The 18,880-nt window shown below is 39.8% G+C and overlaps 1 protein-coding gene across 1 annotated transcript in view; it reads left to right on the top strand.

Moving 5' to 3' along the window:
* Positions 1-18,880, top strand: part of nphp4 (nephronophthisis 4) — a 178,107-nt gene that overhangs the window by 137,285 nt on the left and 21,942 nt on the right. Inside the window, exons 17-20 of the mRNA XM_016495116.1 lie at positions 2,522-2,702; positions 12,335-12,466; positions 14,963-15,177; positions 15,995-16,221. Coding sequence (XP_016350602.1) covers positions 2,522-2,702; positions 12,335-12,466; positions 14,963-15,177; positions 15,995-16,221 — 755 coding nt within the window. The remainder of the gene's footprint in view (positions 1-2,521; positions 2,703-12,334; positions 12,467-14,962; positions 15,178-15,994; positions 16,222-18,880) is intronic.

Below are 18,880 nucleotides of genomic sequence, written 5' to 3'. Positions count from 1 at the left end.
TATATATATATATACATTTTTAGTTATAGTTTTTTTTTGAGCAACTGGGACGGTGCCCCCCCTGGGAGCCGGTGCCCTACGCAAACTGCGTACTCTGCGTATAGGGAGCGGCGGTACTGAGGATACACAAGAAGCACGTTCAACGCGGACACGCAGACGGGTCGGTCAAACCTCTCTATAACAATAACTGCTGTGATAGAATCGCTGTTTGGGCATTTATTGGGAGTTTTTTTCATCCAGAGTTTGTTTTCAGTTCTGATTTTAGTTAGATTTTTCTTTTTTTTTCTTCATGAAAACACACTTCATATTAGCTACACATTCAATGGCATTCTCCTCTAAGACTGAATTTACAGTTAGGCTACATGACAGTTACAGATAACTACATTGTCTGCAAATTCATTAAACCCATAGAATATAATGATGTTATGACAAATATGAGAAATTCGTTGTGGTGGTAGGCCTATATATTCCACATTTTATTTATTTAGGGGATAGTGCATCTGACCCTTGATCTAAATAGTATGTTATATATGTTATATATATATATATATTTCAACCCAATTACACAAGACATGTATGACCACTTGAACCAGGCTACTTTAACAGGTGCAGTTCCCTCTTAGCCAATTAGATTTCATAGCATTTTCATCGGTCAGTCGTGGAAGTCTGATTGGTTGATAACTTTGGACAAAGTTTAGTCATTAGTTTAGTTATTATTGTGTTATAGAGGGGTTTGACCAACCAGTTAGACAGACAGATTACTAGGTTATTTATTTGCACAAGTCATCCAAGCACCCCAATCCCAGCCATTTCTGATATACTTTTGATTAATATGACTAAATAGTAAATTGTAATGAAATTAAAGATCCATCTTTGATTGTCAAAAGAATTCCAGCTAATTAGATTTCACATTTTTATCGGTCAATCATGGAAGTCTGATTTGTTGATAACTTTTGACAACATTTAATCCAGGTGTGAAAATAATTCATTTCTTGTGCAAGAGCACGGAGAGATTTGCGAGTGCAAAGGACACAGTTTGAGCGCACACACGGGCACACTTTGAGCGCGAGAAGAGATTCGCAATGGCAACGGACACATTTTAAGTGCGCGCACACTCTCTGGGCGAGAGCAGCTCATATCTGAGAGCGCGCGTCCGGTTTTTAGTGCGAGAACAAAGGAAATCCGCGTGCGAGCGGAGAGATTTGCGCTCGCGCATCATAGCAATGTACATTCGCGCTACAACAGTGCGCTCTCGACATTTGACAGTAAAATAACGCCATATAATAAAGATTAAGAAATATTTCTTGAGCACCAAATCAGCAGATTAGAATGATTTCTGAAGGATCATGTGACACTGAAGACTGGAGTAATGGCTGCTGAAAAATCACAGGAATAAATTACATTTTAAACATATTAAAATAGAAAACAGTTATTTTAAATTGTAATAATATTTCACAATATTTCTGTTTTTGCTATATTTTTTATCAAATATATGCAGCCTTCTTTCAAAAACATTTGAAAATCTTATCTACCCCAAACTTTTGAATGATACTGCATATTTTATGATAAAACTCTATTTTCAGGATTTTCTTACAAAAAAAAAAGACATTATCTTAGTCAAAACTGTCACAAAGTAATTAGTTACAAAGACATTTGCTCACTGAATAAGCTGACAGAATGCCAATAAAGGCATTTACATGACCTTACATGTTGTCAACATTTTTTCCATAAGGTCATGCATGTAAACATGCTCAAAAGACTCAAAGTACTGCATACCAGCAGTAATATTACAATAACCCAACTCGCCCCACATAAACCATAACAAAACAATATTACCACCCACCTCACATTCCTCTACTTAGCAACAGCCTTGTAAGTCCTCAACTTGCCATGTTGGTAATAACCCCACAAGCCATACACAGAATTTTGACACAGGTACAAATACTGCCCTCATTAATAGCCCAACAGAACTCACACAGCTGTTTCACTCAGACAGTCACCCTGCACATCGAAACCTTTCTGCGGTATTCATTATTTAGTGTGCTCAGATGGGAGTGTCATGTCGAAATTATGAAATATGCATGCCATACTTCAGGACACCTGCGTCTGTTAGATCCCGCCACTGCAGGTCTCTTGGCTAGAGCTGTCATCGATGTCAGCTGTTGAATAAAGGTTAAAACAAAACAAGACCAGAAATAGATACAATCGCATCAATATAATTGGATTGTTCATCTTTAGCATGGATTCTGACCTTTTCAGAATTAACAAAGGGTCCATTTAGGATTCAAACACAACCACAAGGTCGTCAGGCAGTGGCATTTGTCAGTAGCCTGTAACATATGTCTTAGTTGCTGGTTATTTATGTTTATCTTTTTGTTCTACATGGTTAGATCAATAAAATTGATTCAGGGGGCATGACAAATTGCCTTAATTTTTAGCACAATTTTTATAATTGATCACTCTCTATTTAAAAACTTACATCAACAGCTTTAATATTAGTATTTGACATTTGTTTCTGCAGCATATGCTGCGTCAAGGCCATGCAGCCGTCCAGGTGAACCATGAGCTGGAAGTGATCACTACTGAGTACCTGCAGGATGCCAACTTTGCCAGCAGGCATGACAGCAAGCACAGCAGCACTCCAGCCATCAGTGTCTACACTACCGTAAAAGGAATTCTGCATCTGCGGCTTGGCAACGTTGGTAAGGATCGTTTGCTAACCACCATAAATTAATGTAATTTTTTAGTAAAATACTTAAGAAAGCCGTTTGTAAGATTATTTCTCAGAAAAGTTTAAACATGGATTTGTGGCAATATCAAAAATTTCTGTATTTGTCAAGGCTGTGTGCCATTCAGAGTTGAATTTAGAAAGCCTTTTAAATTACAGTTCAATTCTTGAATTTGAAGTGAGATAAACTAGAACTAGAATTGAAATTTTGTTTTGAATATTAGAAATCAGAAGTAAAATTAGTCATTTTTACCTAGGAAATTTTGAATGAAGACCTGACACAAAGCCTTCTGGAATTTTTATTTTTTTTTAAGCTATACATGTAGATGATTGGATGGACTTATGGTTGGATGAATGGACAGATATGCTAGTGGTACAGAAATGATACACTTTGTTTTTACTATTCCTCTGAAAATTTGAACAAGAAATCAGCTTTCTGAGACGTCACTATAGTGTAAGAAGCATCCGTCATTAGTTACCCTAACATCTGAGTTGTTTTCCACTCTGGAAATCCAAGCTGAATCAAAGCTATTCAGAGGCTGTCGTCATGTTTATCTGCTTAAGCTCCTTCTTAGAGGCCCAGTGAAAATGCAAGTGTTTCTTGCGAAATTACCCAAACAGTCAGATACCCATCGGCTTTCCTCTGTCTCTGGCTCTCAGTGGTCGGAATCAATTAACTCATCCACAACCCGCTCAAAAGCTGCTCAACACCGTATCTCAATCTGGGATTAATGCGTTGTCCATTTATTTGTTTGCTAATGAGTGGTCGCCATTAACAAGAGATCGAGGTTTACTCGCTCTCTAAGGCTTACTGAGATGTTTATCCTTTGAAAGCATCTCAGAGGATCAGCTAAGTCAAAGCAAAGACAATTACTGGTCAGAGTAATGAGGGATTGGGGGAGGGGGGGGAAAGACTTTTATTATGTACATGCAAATGTATTTTGAATGGCTTGAGCGGTCCGTTGAATACATTGTCAAGTTTTGATAAGATGGGGCGTCGCGAGTCTACTGCTCTGGGTAATGAGCACCGGATTGATGTCTTACTTCACGATCCCGCCCTGTTTCGACATTTTCTTCTCAGATAGGATGTGTCACATCATTGGGAATTAATGAAGCTCCGACGTATTTGGACTTGTTATGATTGGCGTCTTGTCATATGCGAAAATGCAACGGAAAAAGCTCTTAATGAAATCCTCTTTAATTAACTTCAGCTTGATGTGAAGAGACAAGTGAATAATTAAACAAACAGCGAATCCACATAAAAGAAACGGATAACTTAATTCGGCACTAATGGAACAGGTTAAACATCATCTCTGAATTCAGAGTGTTTCGGTGCATCTGTCAAAAGCTTCTCACAGTAGCAACAGGCTCTATCACCTCCGGATTCTTTATGCCTTTATACCAAAGAGAGAGAGAGAGACGCATGGCCAGATGGAGGGGAGAAAAGATTAGGATTTTATAATTCGCCTGCCTCTGGCCCCCTTGCTGCTCATCTGCAAACGTTTGATAAGCATGACGAAGATTTCAGCAGAGAAGAAGAGAGATGGGGAACGGGAGAGAGGAAAACAAGGAAAGAAAATCGCATTTCCTCGACAATTTTTTTTCCAAGCGAGTCCCCTATATCTGCTTTCATGGTGAAAATACAAAAAACAATGGTATACATTTGCAACAGGGGCCAATGTAGACTTCTGTCTATCTCCTCTAAAACAACGCTACATTTAGAAGATAAGAGAAAGTGCTTCCTAATGGAAATCCTATCATGTGCTCCACTACAGATAAACAAGCTCTATATGTGAACGACTTCCAAAGCTATAGAAAGGTATTCTCCAGGGTAAATAGGGGTCTAATGGAGGCATCTAAAAATAATTAAACGGCCAACCGGCAGGTGTAAAGTTATCAGACACACTGAGGAAGAACTAAATGATATTTCTGATGTTTTCAGGATTAAACTTGCTGAAGTTGTAGATGCTCAGCAGTCTTCTATGGGTTCGTTAGGCTGTAGGGCTCTCTTTGGTTCACAATATTGTACAAGATTGATTTGGGTTGTGTATGTATATGCATGAGAGGCTTTTTGGAAGTCTTTGGAAGTCTTTGAAAAGTTTTGCGGGAGCTATGAACTTTTGCAATCTACTGTTTCTACTTTAAGAGCAAACTTTAACCAGATAACGAGACTATAAATCTTAAGATGTACGTTCTTTGAAATGGCCTTCTTTAATATTAATGCTGTTTTCTCTCAGAACAATCCAGCAAACATTTCATTTGCTCAGCTAATGCTGATGTGATTTAATGCAGTATTTTGAATGTGAAACCTTATGTGAGGGATTTGTGCGAAATTGCTGTTATCTGCATAACTTGGTCAATAAACTTGTTCTGATCTTTAATTAAACAACAATATACTAACACAGTCTGCTTAAGCAACTAACACACAAACAATTAATCATTTTTATTTCCTTTCTTTTTTTTTATAGCATGTTATATGTCATAGACACGTCAACAGAGATGTTAGCATGTTCCAAAGATGCCATAAAAGTCTTTAACTGACACTCTTGGTTTCTTGAACTGTCCTTTTGCTCTCATCTTTGTAGGATGCCACTCTTATGGAGAGTAGCAATGTTGCTGAACTTTTTCGATTTGTAGATAGTTTCTCTTACTGTGGACTGATGAACTTTGCAGCTTTTAGAGATATTTTTATAACCCTTTCCAACGTTATGCTTAATCTTAGGCGTTCTGAGATCTCATTTGCCTAGGGAAATGGTTCATACCTGGCAATGCTACTTGTGAATAGCAAACTTTGTGAGAGTGTTTTCTTTATACGGCAGCTGAGCTCTATCTCGTCTCATTGTTTGGACTCCAGGTTAACTGACTTCTGTCTCCAATTAGCTTTTATAGAAGTCATTAACCTAAGGATTCACCCTTTTTTCCACCTTGCACTGCGAATGTTTACACTGTGTGTTCAGTAAAAGCATTAAAACGTATCATTATTTGAGTAGACTGTTTGTTTGCTCGTTGTTGTGTATAGATCACATCAATTGACCAATTTATGCAGAAGTCCAAGGTAAATGCAAAGTTTCACATATGTTTGTCACTGTTAAATCTCTGACAATATATGTACATGCAGTGTGAGAGGGTACACAGGTCAGAAGGTGTAGTCTCCTTTGCATGATTTATTTATGTTTTATTAATTAGTGAATATTTAAATTGCATAAAAGTCATAAAGGTTAGTATTAATGTAAAAATTTGGAGCACATTCCCTACTGTTTTTCCTCTAACTTTAGCCTCCACTGAGAAATCTAATCCTGTCCGGGGTTGAATGTATCTCTGATTTAGTCCCCCCCCCCAGCTTCTCCTCATTTACTTTGACCTTACTTGTTATCGCGAGAAGGAAAAAAAATACGGTTTAGTCGCATAACATTGGTTAATGGAAACGCAGTCATTTCGCAATACTTTTTTATCGACATTTATAAAATATCGACAAAGTTTTGCGCAAATCTGTAATGGAAACGCGCCTATTGTCTGGGATCAAATATTATTCCTTGGTGTAACACATGCTCACTCAGTCACCATTTTTAAAACACTATAATGATCTTAAATGAAATGCTCTTCAGGTAAATGCTAAGTGGAAACATTTGTCTCTGTTGTTTTCTAATTGACAAAAGAAGTGTGTGTTTAATGTGTAGACGTCTGTCTTATGTATCCCTCTATTACTATTTTCATTGAAGTTTCATTCAATCACAGGATGTGCCCTGAAACACACACGCACACGCTCCCACCTTCAATCACCCGTTCTGTGCCTGACCTGTGTCTCAGATTTGTAATTACAGCTTTCACCTGTCAGTAATCACAGGTAAAGCCCACTGAATGTTTGTGGCGGTTGGTGCTTGTTGTGAAACCCATGGGAGCAAAGCACTTACACTGCAGTTTAGACAATTTACTGCCTCTCAATGCACAGCAATCACAGTTGAGAGATAGAGAACCAGTAAGATAAGGGTCATTGGCCAAGGAGAATTCACCCACACCAACATTTCAGTTTTTCTGCATAAGTATTGTTTTTGTGGTTTTCTTTTTTACTCCTCCGCCTATTCTTCTATTTCTCACTGTTTAACATTCCTGTCTGTCCTTTTTGACCACAGAACGTTTCTCATTGCAAGGCACCAATCAATGCATCTTTCTTTGTCACATTGTTATGGTCACCACTCACCATCAATTCAGCCAAATAACAACAGGGTCAGTCTCTCTGTGTGAAACAAGCAAAACAACCCAGTTGCAAGCAGAATAAACATATCTCTAATGGTAAATCTAACTCTTCGGCTGTCATTCTTAAGTCTGTCTTTGAGAGATGCTTTGCTTTACCTAATATTTCTCATACTGTGATCGGAGAAAGAAAGAAGAAAAATGCCAGCAGTGATCAGACTTATGGAGCCAATGCATCACCAGACATAAAACAAAATAGGCTACGTATCTGGTATATATATCTCTGAGATATGTATGTATTCTAGGGCTGGACGATATGGCCAAAATTTATATCACGATATATTTCTTAATTTCGGTCAATACGATATAATTCCGATATCGATATGAATATTAAAAAAAAGCCACAATGGATGTCTGTACCTACAAACGTCTGAAAAATTAATTTGCCAAGTATATAATACCTCCTCCTATAAAACTATATAATATTTTAGAAATAAAAACGGTACAAATAAATTAATGTTCACTTTTTATTCGTATTTAGCCTTCACAAACAAGAAATGTGAAATAAACATATTAAACTATCAAATAAATAAAACTCTCAGACTCACCTTATTAACAATAATATATTTTCATTTAAACTATAACAGGCTGATTCTTCTTATAGATTGAAACAACCAACAAACTGCTTCAGCCTGGATAAAGAAGTGAGCAAATAAAAATAAAATAAAATAAAAAAAGAGTGAGCAACAACAAAAACATATTGCTCTGGCAGGAACATTGTTGAGTGTTGATAACACCCTATGACAGGCTCTAGAGGTTTCTGGCAAGAAATACAAGCTGGTCTACATTATCTGGCTTCAGGGATGCCCTTTTACATGTGACAATGTTGCCACCTGTACTAAAAACCCTCTCAGAGGGGGAGCTTGTGGCCTGAATGCACAAGTAATGTTGTGCCAGTTGGCTTACACTGGGGAAGTTCTTTTGATAGACTTTCCACCAATCCAGAGGATTTCAGTCATTGTCAGCATCTGGAGAAAGAAGGTAGTTGCTGAGCTCCCTCTCAACTGCCTGCTGTGCACTCAAGCCTTCTGTAGTAGTGGTGGGCCTGTTTGAAAAAAAGCTAGCCAGAGACCGCTTTGTTTTCTTGGCTGGCGCAGAAGCGTCTCCCATGGCTCCTTTTCTGGACTCCTCTTCCCTTACCACATCAGCTCTCTCTCCCTTCAGCATCTCCAACACAGCTCTCTCTTTGATATATTCTCTCTTCTCCTCCTTAGTGTACTGAAGCTTGAATCTTGGGTCAACAAGGCATGCCATGTCAAGTAGATCATCCATGGTTGGGTCATCATACTTTTCGTTGAGGTATCCCATCACTGTTGTCTTTATGGTCCTGGTGAGCTCTGTGTCATCCTCTGCCTCCTTCAAGATGGAGGTGTTGAAGAGATGCATCACCGGTTTTAGGAATGATACACTGACATAGGACTCACCGGACAATGCATCAGTGAATTCGAGGAGTGGGCTTAGAGCTGCATCTATAGACTCTAAAACATCCACATCTTGCCAGGTAGGAACCAGCGGCCTGGTCTTCTTGTCCTTTGAGAGGACCTCTGTGATGACCCTTTTCTGCTCCAGAACCTGCTTCACCATTTGTTGACGGGAGCCCCATCTTGTTGGTGTTTCACTGGTGAGTTTGTGCTTTGGCAAGTGATACTCCTCCTGAGCAGTTGCAATAGACTTTCCACCAATCCAGAGGATTTGAGTCATTGTCAGCATCTGGAGAAAGAAGGTAGTTGCTGAGCTCCCTCTCAACTGCCTGCTGTGCACTCAAGCCTTCTGTAGTAGTGGTGGGCCTGTTTGAAAAAAAGCTAGCCAGAGACCGCTTTGTTTTCTTGGCTGGCGCAGAAGCGTCTCCCATGGCTTCTTTTCTGGACTCCTCTTCCCTTACCACATCAGCTCTCTCTCCCTTCAGCATCTCCAACACAGCTCTCTCTTCTCCTCCTTAGTGTACTGAAGCTTGAATCTTGGGTCAACAAGGCATGCCATGTCAAGTAGATCATCCATGGTTGGGTCATCATACTTTTCGTTGAGGTATCCCATCACTGTTGTCTTTATGGTCCTGGTGAGCTCTGTGTCATCCTCTGCCTCCTTCAAGATGGAGGTGTTGAAGAGATGCATCACCGGTTTTAGGAATGATACACTGACATAGGACTCACCGGACAATGCATCAGTGAATTCGAGGAGTGGGCTTAGAGCTGCATCTATAGACTCTAAAACATCCACATCTTGCCAGGTAGGAACCAGCGGCCTGGTCTTCTTGTCCTTTGAGAGGACCTCTGTGATGGCCCTTTTCTGCTCCAGAACCCGCTTCACCATTTGTTGACGGGAGCCCCATCTTGTTGGTGTTTCACTGATGAGTTTGTGCTTTGGCAAGTGATACTCCTCCTGAGCAGTTGCAAGGTCCCGTTTCTTCTTCCAGGAATAGGAGAAGGCAGCCACCACCTTTTTACAGACCCCAATTGCTCTGTCCACTCGTTTGTCTTGGTTAACTTTCTCTGTAGACAGAGAGAGAGAGAAAATATTGCAGATTGCAATATATAGTTATCATTTGTATTTATATTTTAACTACAATTTATATTATTATTATTATTATTATTATTAATATTATTCTTACGGAAAAATTCACAATTCTCCTGCTTACATAATTTTTTTCACACCTGATTTGGCAAAGTAAACATCTGTTCCCCATGCCAGTAAAACACCTTTGAATTTAATTGAGAGAACTGCTGTATGTATAATCCGTACAAATATGTATGTCTTGACTAAAGACCAAATTAATTGCCTATAAAATCACTTAAAAAGTGGGAAAGAAATCACCTAATAAAAACTATGCCACTAGGTCAACTAATTATTAATCCTCTGCCAGCAGGAGGCGCAGTGGTCATGAACTACTTTATAAGGCATTATAGGAAAGATTAAATGAAAATGACAGAAACTTTTCTGAAGACAGTCGGTTTCCTACAGACTCATTCATAAAAAAAAAAACCCGCGCCGCGTTTTGACTGTGAAACGTACAGTTCTCATGTTTATTTAACGAAGTCAAAGCCTTTTTGAAAATCTATTTGTGGCGGTCAGTGTTGATACTGTGGCGAGCATTTACATTAACTGTGTATAACTTACCAATGGCAGAGTTCAGTTGGTGCCCGAAGCATTGTAGTCTTGTCCATCCGTTCAACTCAGCGGCTTTGATGATATTGGTCCCGCTATCTGTGGTGATGCAGACCTCGCGGTCCTCGCTGAGTCCCCAGGAGGCGAGCGCATCTGCAAGTCCGGCTGCAATTGCTTCGCCCGTGTGATCCTCCGGAAAGTAGACCGTCTGGAGGCATAAGCTGACAAGATTCCAATCTTTGTCAATAAAGTGGACTGTCAGGCTCAAGTATGGTTCCGAGGTTCGACTAGACCAGAGGTCAGCTGTGGTCGCAAAATACGACACTGACTTCAGTTGCTCCTCCACCCTGTCCCTGACTTCACCATAAAGTGCAGGTATAGCTGTGCGTGAAAAATATTTTCGACCAGGGAGCTCGTATCTGGGGTCAATGACTGACATCATTTTCCTGAAGCCCACGTTTTCCACCGTACTAAACGGCATCATGTCCTTAGCCAATAAGTTTGTAACAGCCTTAGTAATGTCTTTATGACGTTTAGACTGTTTGTCATAAGGCATTAATGCAGCCATCTGTGTTTGCTGCATGGACTTCTCTTTTGACATAGCTGGTGTTGGGGAGGGGGGTGATGGTGATGGCTCGGGGATAGGTTGGCTTAAACTTTTATGGTGCCTCATCTTCTGACTCTCAGAATGTTCTGTCGGGTGGAACTGCTTCAAATGGTGAAACAGATTTGACGTGTTCCCGCTGCTAGTCGGCACCACTCTCCGGCACATTGTGCAGAGCACCGAAACCTGAAGTTTATCCGATCTTAAAAAGCCGAACCACTTCCACACCACTGAATTAGTCTTTCCTCTCTTATCAACTATTTCGTCTGCTTTCTCCCTACTTGTGGAAGCTCGTTCAGTCACATCTGTATTGCGGTCGGGGGTACTCATCTTGTAGCTAAAACTTGCCGCGCCGGAGCTTAACCAACTACTGCTGAGCGCTGGCTGTGTGTCTGTGATGTACGTCATCACGCAAGTACCTAATTCTGTTCTGCTCTTTCTGACGGCTGCGCCTTGAACGTCATTCAGTGACAAATGCTAATGTATATCGAAATATCGGAAATGGGTTTAAAAATCATATCACCGTTATTGAAAAAAATTCTATCGCGATATATATTGATATCGAATTATTGTCCAGCCCTAATGTATTCATATGCTTATTTATATATTTTCAGTTTACATTGTGGTTGTGACAAACTATAAGCTCATTCACCTTAAATGGAAAAAAAAAAAATTATGACACTACCATTATATGATGCTTTATAAATATATGTAAAGTATTATCATAAATGTTGGGCAGTGTTATATTTTTTAAATTAACCTCTTCCTTTTGTCAGGACATTTCTTTTATTGTTTATATACATACATACATACATACATATACAGTGGGTATAGAAAATAATCACCCCCCCCTTTAAAATAATCACATTTTGTTGCTTTGCGGCCTGAAATGAAGACAGTTTTTGTTTTATCCAGCTGTATTTAGTGCAACTAAACATCCAAATGAAAGGTATAACAGCAACATGTCACCCCCTCCTAAAAATGACTTGTAAACTCAGTCAGGTGTAGCTAATCACATTCTCAATGGCAAACAAAGATATTGGACTTTCAGCTGTGATGAGCTGTGGTCATTTTGATTAGCTCAGCATGAAAAGAGCTCTCCTGGAGCATTTCAGTCCTTGGTAGTGCAACTGAAGCAAACAATCAACTATGGGTGGCAAGGCACTGTCAAAAGATCTCCGGGATAAAGCTGTGGACATGCACAAGTCAGGAGATGGATACAAAAAAATTCCAAAGGCTTTATCAATGCCTAGAAAAACCAGTGAAGTCTATTATTAAGAAGTGGAAGGTATTTGGTACAACACAGACCCTCCCTGGATCAGGACATCACTCCAAGAGCCAGGAGGAAACTGATCAGAGAGGCTACCAAGAGGCCTACAGCAACTCTGAAGCAGCTGCAGGAATTTATGACAAAGAGTGGTCATTGTGTACATGTGAAAACAATATCACAAATTCTCCACAAATGTGGCTTGTCTGTAACCTAGATCATGTATTCAGCCAAACTGTTAGGAACAAAGAAAATTTTAGTAACAAAGCTATCTTCTGGAAAGCTCTTTGTTTACATTGACATGAATTTGAGCTTAATTTAACCAAACTAAACTAATTTGGACTGAGCTCGATTCAATTTCTTGTACTCTACTTTCCAACAGGTTGCAGTGTGACAAATTCCCAGAGTCTTCTGGCTCTTCCTCCATCGCTCTCCCATGTGGTCCAGCCCAGTGATGCCCCTCAGGGTTTTACGGGAGGAGGTGTCCCTGCTTTAACGGTCCTCCAGCTTAACGGTATAGCACATCATCTCTCTAAATCACCAAACCTTGACTTCATATCCCCAGAACTCAGGAGCTCTGCAGTTCTACAGCTCTGGAGAAATTATAAAAGTATATCATGTGGGATTTGCTGATAATTCCAGAAGAGGTTTTAGCAGAGAATTCCCTTATCTAGTTGTAATGGCCATTTTTATTTATCTTCTTTCTCACTCTCTTTTTTTATAGCTTCATTCTAATGACAGCGAGATTAGTCTTTTTGAGGATCACAACAGAGGATCACAGTATTATGACCTATGGAAATGTAGTATGCAAAAGTCTTCAGAGAAGACAATATCAGTCTTTTCATTACCTTGTTTTGTAAGATAATAATCTTCAGGCCTGAAACATGAGAATGGCCAAGGAATTGCATGTGGGTGATTCTGTTTTACATAATGTGGAATCTTCCACTACTGTAGTGGAACAAACCTGATAGACCTTCAAATATCCTGCCATTACACTGAATATGTTTTTACTAAGTTTAACTATCCTGCTCCACAAGGTTTTTCAAAACACTTTCCCTGCCATGGCAGTAGTTGAAAAAAATAAATAAATTTGACATTACAAGATGCCCATTATAGCATGCCTTGCAGCAATGCTGAGAATGCAACATGTATTTGGATTGCATTATGAATTGCACTCTGACACATTTTAGAATACAATGATGTGTGAAATCAAACCTGCAGCTAGAAGCATTCAAACAGTTAGGCAGAGTGGTGGGTCGTGACCCAAAAAAACTGATCTTTTCTGATTGGATAAACTGTATAATCATACATAGTTAGGATAGATTAAAGGATTCACTCGGGTTCACTTCCAGCATAAAAATTTCCTGATAATTTACTCAGCCCTATGTCATTAAAGGGGTCATATGATGCGATTTAAATTTTTCCTTTCTCTTTGGAGAGTTACAAGCTCTTGGTGCATAAAGAAGATCTGTAAAGTTGCAAAGACTAAAGTCTCAAATCCAAAGAGATATTCTTTATAAAAGTTAAGAGTCAACCACGCCTGCCTAAAACGGCTCGTTCTAACACGCCCCCACATGTCTACGTCACGATGTGGGAAGATTTGCATAACGCCGCCCAAATGTTCACGCAAAGAAAGAAGGCGTAACTTTTATTCTCGCTGTAGTATTGTTGTTGCCGCCGCCGCCATGTCGTGAAGGCGCTGTGTGTTTCGTTGTGAAAGCGAAACTACTTTGTTTGGCCTTCCAAAAGAGGACGATATCCGCTTCGTCATGCCTGGAGCTGATCCGTGCTGGTCGCTGAGGAAATAGATCAACTTCGCGCTGTGGATGGCTTTCACCATGGACGAAGTGGAGTCCAGCCCGGGGTCGTCACATGTGGTTGCCGCAAGCCTGCCCGCCGCGCCATTCTCAAGCCCACCGGCCGCCGCTCACTCAAGCCGGCCTCCACTCACTCTAGCCCCCGGCCTCTGCTCACTCTAGGCCTTCGGCCTCCGCTCTCTCTAGCCAGATTTTCCTCCATATAATGGACTTAAATGGTGGCCAACAGGTTGAAGGTCCAAATTGCAGTTTCAATTCAGCTTCAAAGGCCTCTACACGATCCCAGCCGAGAAATAGGGGTCTTATCTAGCGAAACAATCGTCCATTTTCTTAAAAACATTACACAGATGAAGAGCTAACCGCACGTGACCTTTCCAATGTGATTACGTAATGTGTGAAATTGCGGATGCGCATTACGGAGCTAGTGCAAGATGTGCATTTGTGGTTAAAAAGTATGAAAATTTTTCACTAGATTAGACCCCTATTCCTCGGCTGGGATCGTGTAGAGCCCTTTGAAGCTGAATTGAAACATGCAATTGTGTGCATGTCTGTGCAACAGTATCCATTCTGGTTTATCTGTAAACTGAAGAGCAGGCTGCTTGTGACTGTGGCAGACATCAGTGCCACATAATGTCATGTCCTGCAAAGATAGTTGAGACAGCCAGTGAAAAATAACACAGTGGCTCCCACACGTCTTTGGGCCACGAGTGGGCCGTTACAGGAGGGGTGTGTGTATGTCAGCATGATGAGATGGCGATAAAGAGAGTGCTTGAACATGCTCTTATACATCACAGAGAGGCCCTATTGTCTCCAATGCAATGTAGATCTTTCTCTCTCTCCCTCTCTCTCTCTCTCTCTGTAGGAAGGACTACAGTGGGAATTTAGGTTTAGGAAAAACACTGACAGGCTCTTTTTGATCCTTCGTCTTTTGATCCTCTGTCGTTCTGTCTTTATTGGTGTTAAATCACAGGATTATGTTAGTTGTGATGTTGAATCGCATTGAAGCGTGAATCTCAGTGCAGGTATATCTGAAAGCGGGTCTCATTGGGTGGGAGGGATAACTGAAAAAGACCAAGATGGATTTGAGGCCAAATGGAGGTTGAAAAGTGGCCCCCGAGGAAGTGAGGAAAGACAGCATGTGTGTCTCATAGGGCGAAAGATGTTGTTTATGTGTGTATATGTGTGTGTTGCAGCAAGCAATGCCAGACGAGCCCGCCGATTGCCAGAAATTGACAGCGAGCTGGCCAGACTGCTTCAAAGCACCATGAGGGAAGTAGGCGGAGCCGCACTGCATCAGCAGGCCGAAGCGAAAGAAGTGCACCAGAGGAAGATTGACAGAATGGCAGCTGTCCGTCAACACGAGGAGCAGAAGGCCATGCCCCCTTTTCAGGACAGCTCAAACATCACGGTAAGAAAGAAGGACAGTTTTCAATAGAGCAGGATCGAAAAGCTGTCTGTCTCAGCATGAGCTGATTGACGTTCATTAGCGCTGTGCTCCATGTGATCCTGAAGGGATAGTCCAGACAAAAATCGATTATTTATTCACTCTCATGTCATTTCAAACCCATTTGACTTTCTTCTTTCATGAACGAAGGTTTGGATCACTTGATTCATTGAAAAGATTCAATTCAAAAGAGTCATCTGTTTACAAATTGGAAATCTCTTGAACGTGCCAGTTAGAACTAGGACAGATATTAAAATTTTCAGTTAATAATGAGTTACATTTTCATGTGTTCCTTTCACAAAGCTATCATATGACTTCAGATGACTTGAAATATAGAGCAGGGGTCATATGGGACACTTTTGTGATACTTTATTTTGCTTTTTTGTGATGTTGAAGCTTGAGAGCTCCAGTTCTCATTCACTTTCGTTATTCGGAAAAGAGCTTCCAAGAAATTCTTCAGAAATTCAACTTTTATGAAAGAAAGTAAGTCATATGGGTTTCAAAATACAGTAAAACTGATGAAAATTTTACTTTTTGGGCGATCTATTGTGTTCCTTTTAAAGCATGAGCTTTATTTTAGCTCCAAAGAGAAAACGACTGAAACTGACCTGCATTATTCACCAGTTCCTCCCACTCTGTGAGAATGATTAAATCGAACCTAAATTCACTCTTTTTTTACTCAACAGCCTGGCACAGTCTTGCCATGCTTCAGGCACATCAGTTTTATTAGTTTCTAGGTCTTTCCGGTGCAGTTTCAGCATGTGAATTTCCTTTCTTTCAGAGGCATCGGGCAGAGCGTGTGCAGCATTCCCGTGACCTGCGTGTGATTGAGGCCTATCGTGAGCGCTGTAAAGCACAGGAGATCACCAATATGCTCTCTCAGACCATCACTACCAAACACACTCTCTACGCCACACTCGGAACGGCAGAGTTCTTTGAATTCGTGCTCAATAATCCATTCAATGTTCCTCAGACTGTCACCATTGAATGTGATGACCCAGAGCTCAGGTGAGTTATATTAGGCCTTTGAATGCAATACGTCAGTGGTTGTCAAACTTTTCAAGGTCTACCAAATATGAGCATTGAAATACCATCTAGGCACATTTATATCTCAACATGAGCCACATAATGTCATATTTTGATTAATGTCAATATTCCTGCAGTTAAATTATGGAGCTTAAAGAACTTTGACCACCTTTTATAGGCCTGTGGAAGGACCCATTATTCTATTTCAGACTGGTTACATTATCGATAACATACATTATTAACCGAGTGCTGAGGGTCAAAAGCAAGTCACTCTTAAAGCTTAACTTAAAGAAACTGAGCATCTAGATGCCGCTCGCAAACAGAATAATTTCTTGTGTTTTTGTTAATCCCTTCGGTTTTTGCAGCTCTCTTTGCACGTGCATTGAACTAAAACAGTGCATATATCACCATACCAACATGCAGCTTAAATGGATAGTTCACCCAAAATGTGTAATTATTTCAATTTAAATTTACAATACTTTGCCTCATGCCTTTCTAAATCTGTATGCTCTTTCATTATTATTTAGAACATAAAAGAAGATATTTTGAAGAAGTATATAGAATAAAAAAAAAAAACTATCATCTACCCAGCTAACAAATATATGTTCTAAGAGTAATTTTCTAACATGAAAATGTTATTTCTAAATGTTCTAAATGTTCTATGCAGTCATTCCATTTTATTATTTTTAAACATTATGGGAATGTCACTTTTGACTGTTCTCTAAATATTCTGAAACGGATAGTAACAAATGTTAGTCGAATGCAAACTAAAACATTTCATTAAAAAGTTACATGAATGATGTATAGTATAAATAATGTTTTATGCTGACATTTTGAGAACATTATGAAAGACCAGATAACTTTGAACAAACATTCTATTGAAATTACTGGACAAAGGTTTGTTCAATACTTTGAGACCTTTGAACCTTGCCACAACGTTCGCCAAAGTTCTGAGAATGGTCCCTGTTAGTTGGGTATCTATCTGTCTAGTTATCTATTCATCTATCCATCCTACTTTTGGCCTTTTGCCTCTTTATTAGAGAGATTTTGTAACTAAGTCAAATTTGTTAATACTGTTAGTAATTTCTATCAGAACAACAGTGTGATGACACTTTTATATGGAAATCTATGAGTGTGTGTGACTGTGTGTGATAGTGAGTTTTTGTCTGAGGTGTTTGGACACTATAGTACCGTAATGTGTGCTTTCATAATAAGAACACTGCCAAAAATAATTTAATACATTCTCATGTACATGCAGATGCCCTAAGAAAACCGCTTTAATGTTAATATGTACATACAGTAGTAAGCCTATACTTTAATCATGCTCAGCAGGCACTTTGTCCATTCAAAGATCAAATAAAGCCTTTGCCTCTGGCATTACAGCCCTGAAAAAAAAATTGTGTGTAGATCAATGTTTCGTTCACATGTGAACAGCCTAAAAATGAACATCTGAATGAATGAGTTTTCTTCAGCGGGGCGTTACAGGGGCCAAGAGCTTCCCAGGGGGTAGGAAATCAACACTGAATAAATAATCAGTTCCCCGCATTCAAGCTTATTTTAATTGCAGCTTGATGTAAAATATCTTCCCCCGTCCAGGTCCCGTGTGAAGCTCTAGATGCACAATCCAGGATTATAACGCACAAAATCTTTTTGCAGTTTTCTGCAAGCCATAGACTGAGTCCGCACACACCATCATGATGAGCACAAGCCAAGAAAGTGAGAGAGAGAGAAGTTAGGAGGATGAGGTGGAATAAATTACGGCATTAAAACCCTAGCATTTCTCAGCATTTAATTAGGAAAGACATTAGTAGCCTAAACTCCACACACACACACACACACACACACACACACACACACACTCTGTGCTTTATGACAAGATATATATTCTCCGCTGCCTCTCTCCATGAAGTATGTTTGAATGGCAAACGTCTTCCCAGTTTGCATTGTGTTGTGGCATAAAACTGAAGCACTTTGTGATGTGTCATGGAGGTAACTGCTCACCCAGGAGCGGTGTGTTTGTCTGTGCGTGAACCCTGTGAGTCAGTCCAAAGCACTCTTGTATGCACAGAGCTGTGCCAGGGAAACAAATACCTGAGATCTGGAGTTTGCATTTGTACATTTGTGTTGAATTGATGCTTCTCTCTTCCAGTGCAAAGGATATGTCAGGCCTGTGTTTGTATTGCTGATGTATGCCACAAAGCCAACCTTATAAAATAACCTCTCTCTTTCACTTTTACTGAAGAGATTGTTTCTCATCTGTACTCGCACATTATATATGGACAAGCTGAACCAACGGAGCAGCGGGTTAAAGGATACGCCAGATTTCAGCAGAGCTGCTCCATTCTTTCTGCCTAATTCATTTTATCCTCTCAAGGTTCTGCAGCTCATAATTTGTTTTCAGTCCTCTGAAGCAGTTTTTTTAGTTATACTTCAGCTGAATTTTATTTTCTCTCTCTCTCTCTCTCTCTCTTTAAGATTTAAAGTAATTGGTGTGATTGTTCTGTATTTCCAATGCATCATTAGAAACACAAAAAGAACAAAAATTTGATTTTGTACACTACACATTTGAATTGAGATTTTTTTTTAATCAATACTTTTATTCATCAAGGACGCATTAAATTGATCAAAAGTGACAGTAAAG

The sequence above is a fragment of the Sinocyclocheilus anshuiensis genome, unplaced genomic scaffold (genome assembly GCF_001515605.1).
Source record: "Sinocyclocheilus anshuiensis isolate Anshui unplaced genomic scaffold, SAMN03320099.WGS_v1.1 scaffold122, whole genome shotgun sequence".
NCBI classification, from domain to species: domain Eukaryota; kingdom Metazoa; phylum Chordata; class Actinopteri; order Cypriniformes; family Cyprinidae; genus Sinocyclocheilus; species Sinocyclocheilus anshuiensis.
The sequence above is the reverse complement of the archived record's forward strand: the minus strand, read 5'-3'. Positions and strand labels throughout refer to the sequence as shown.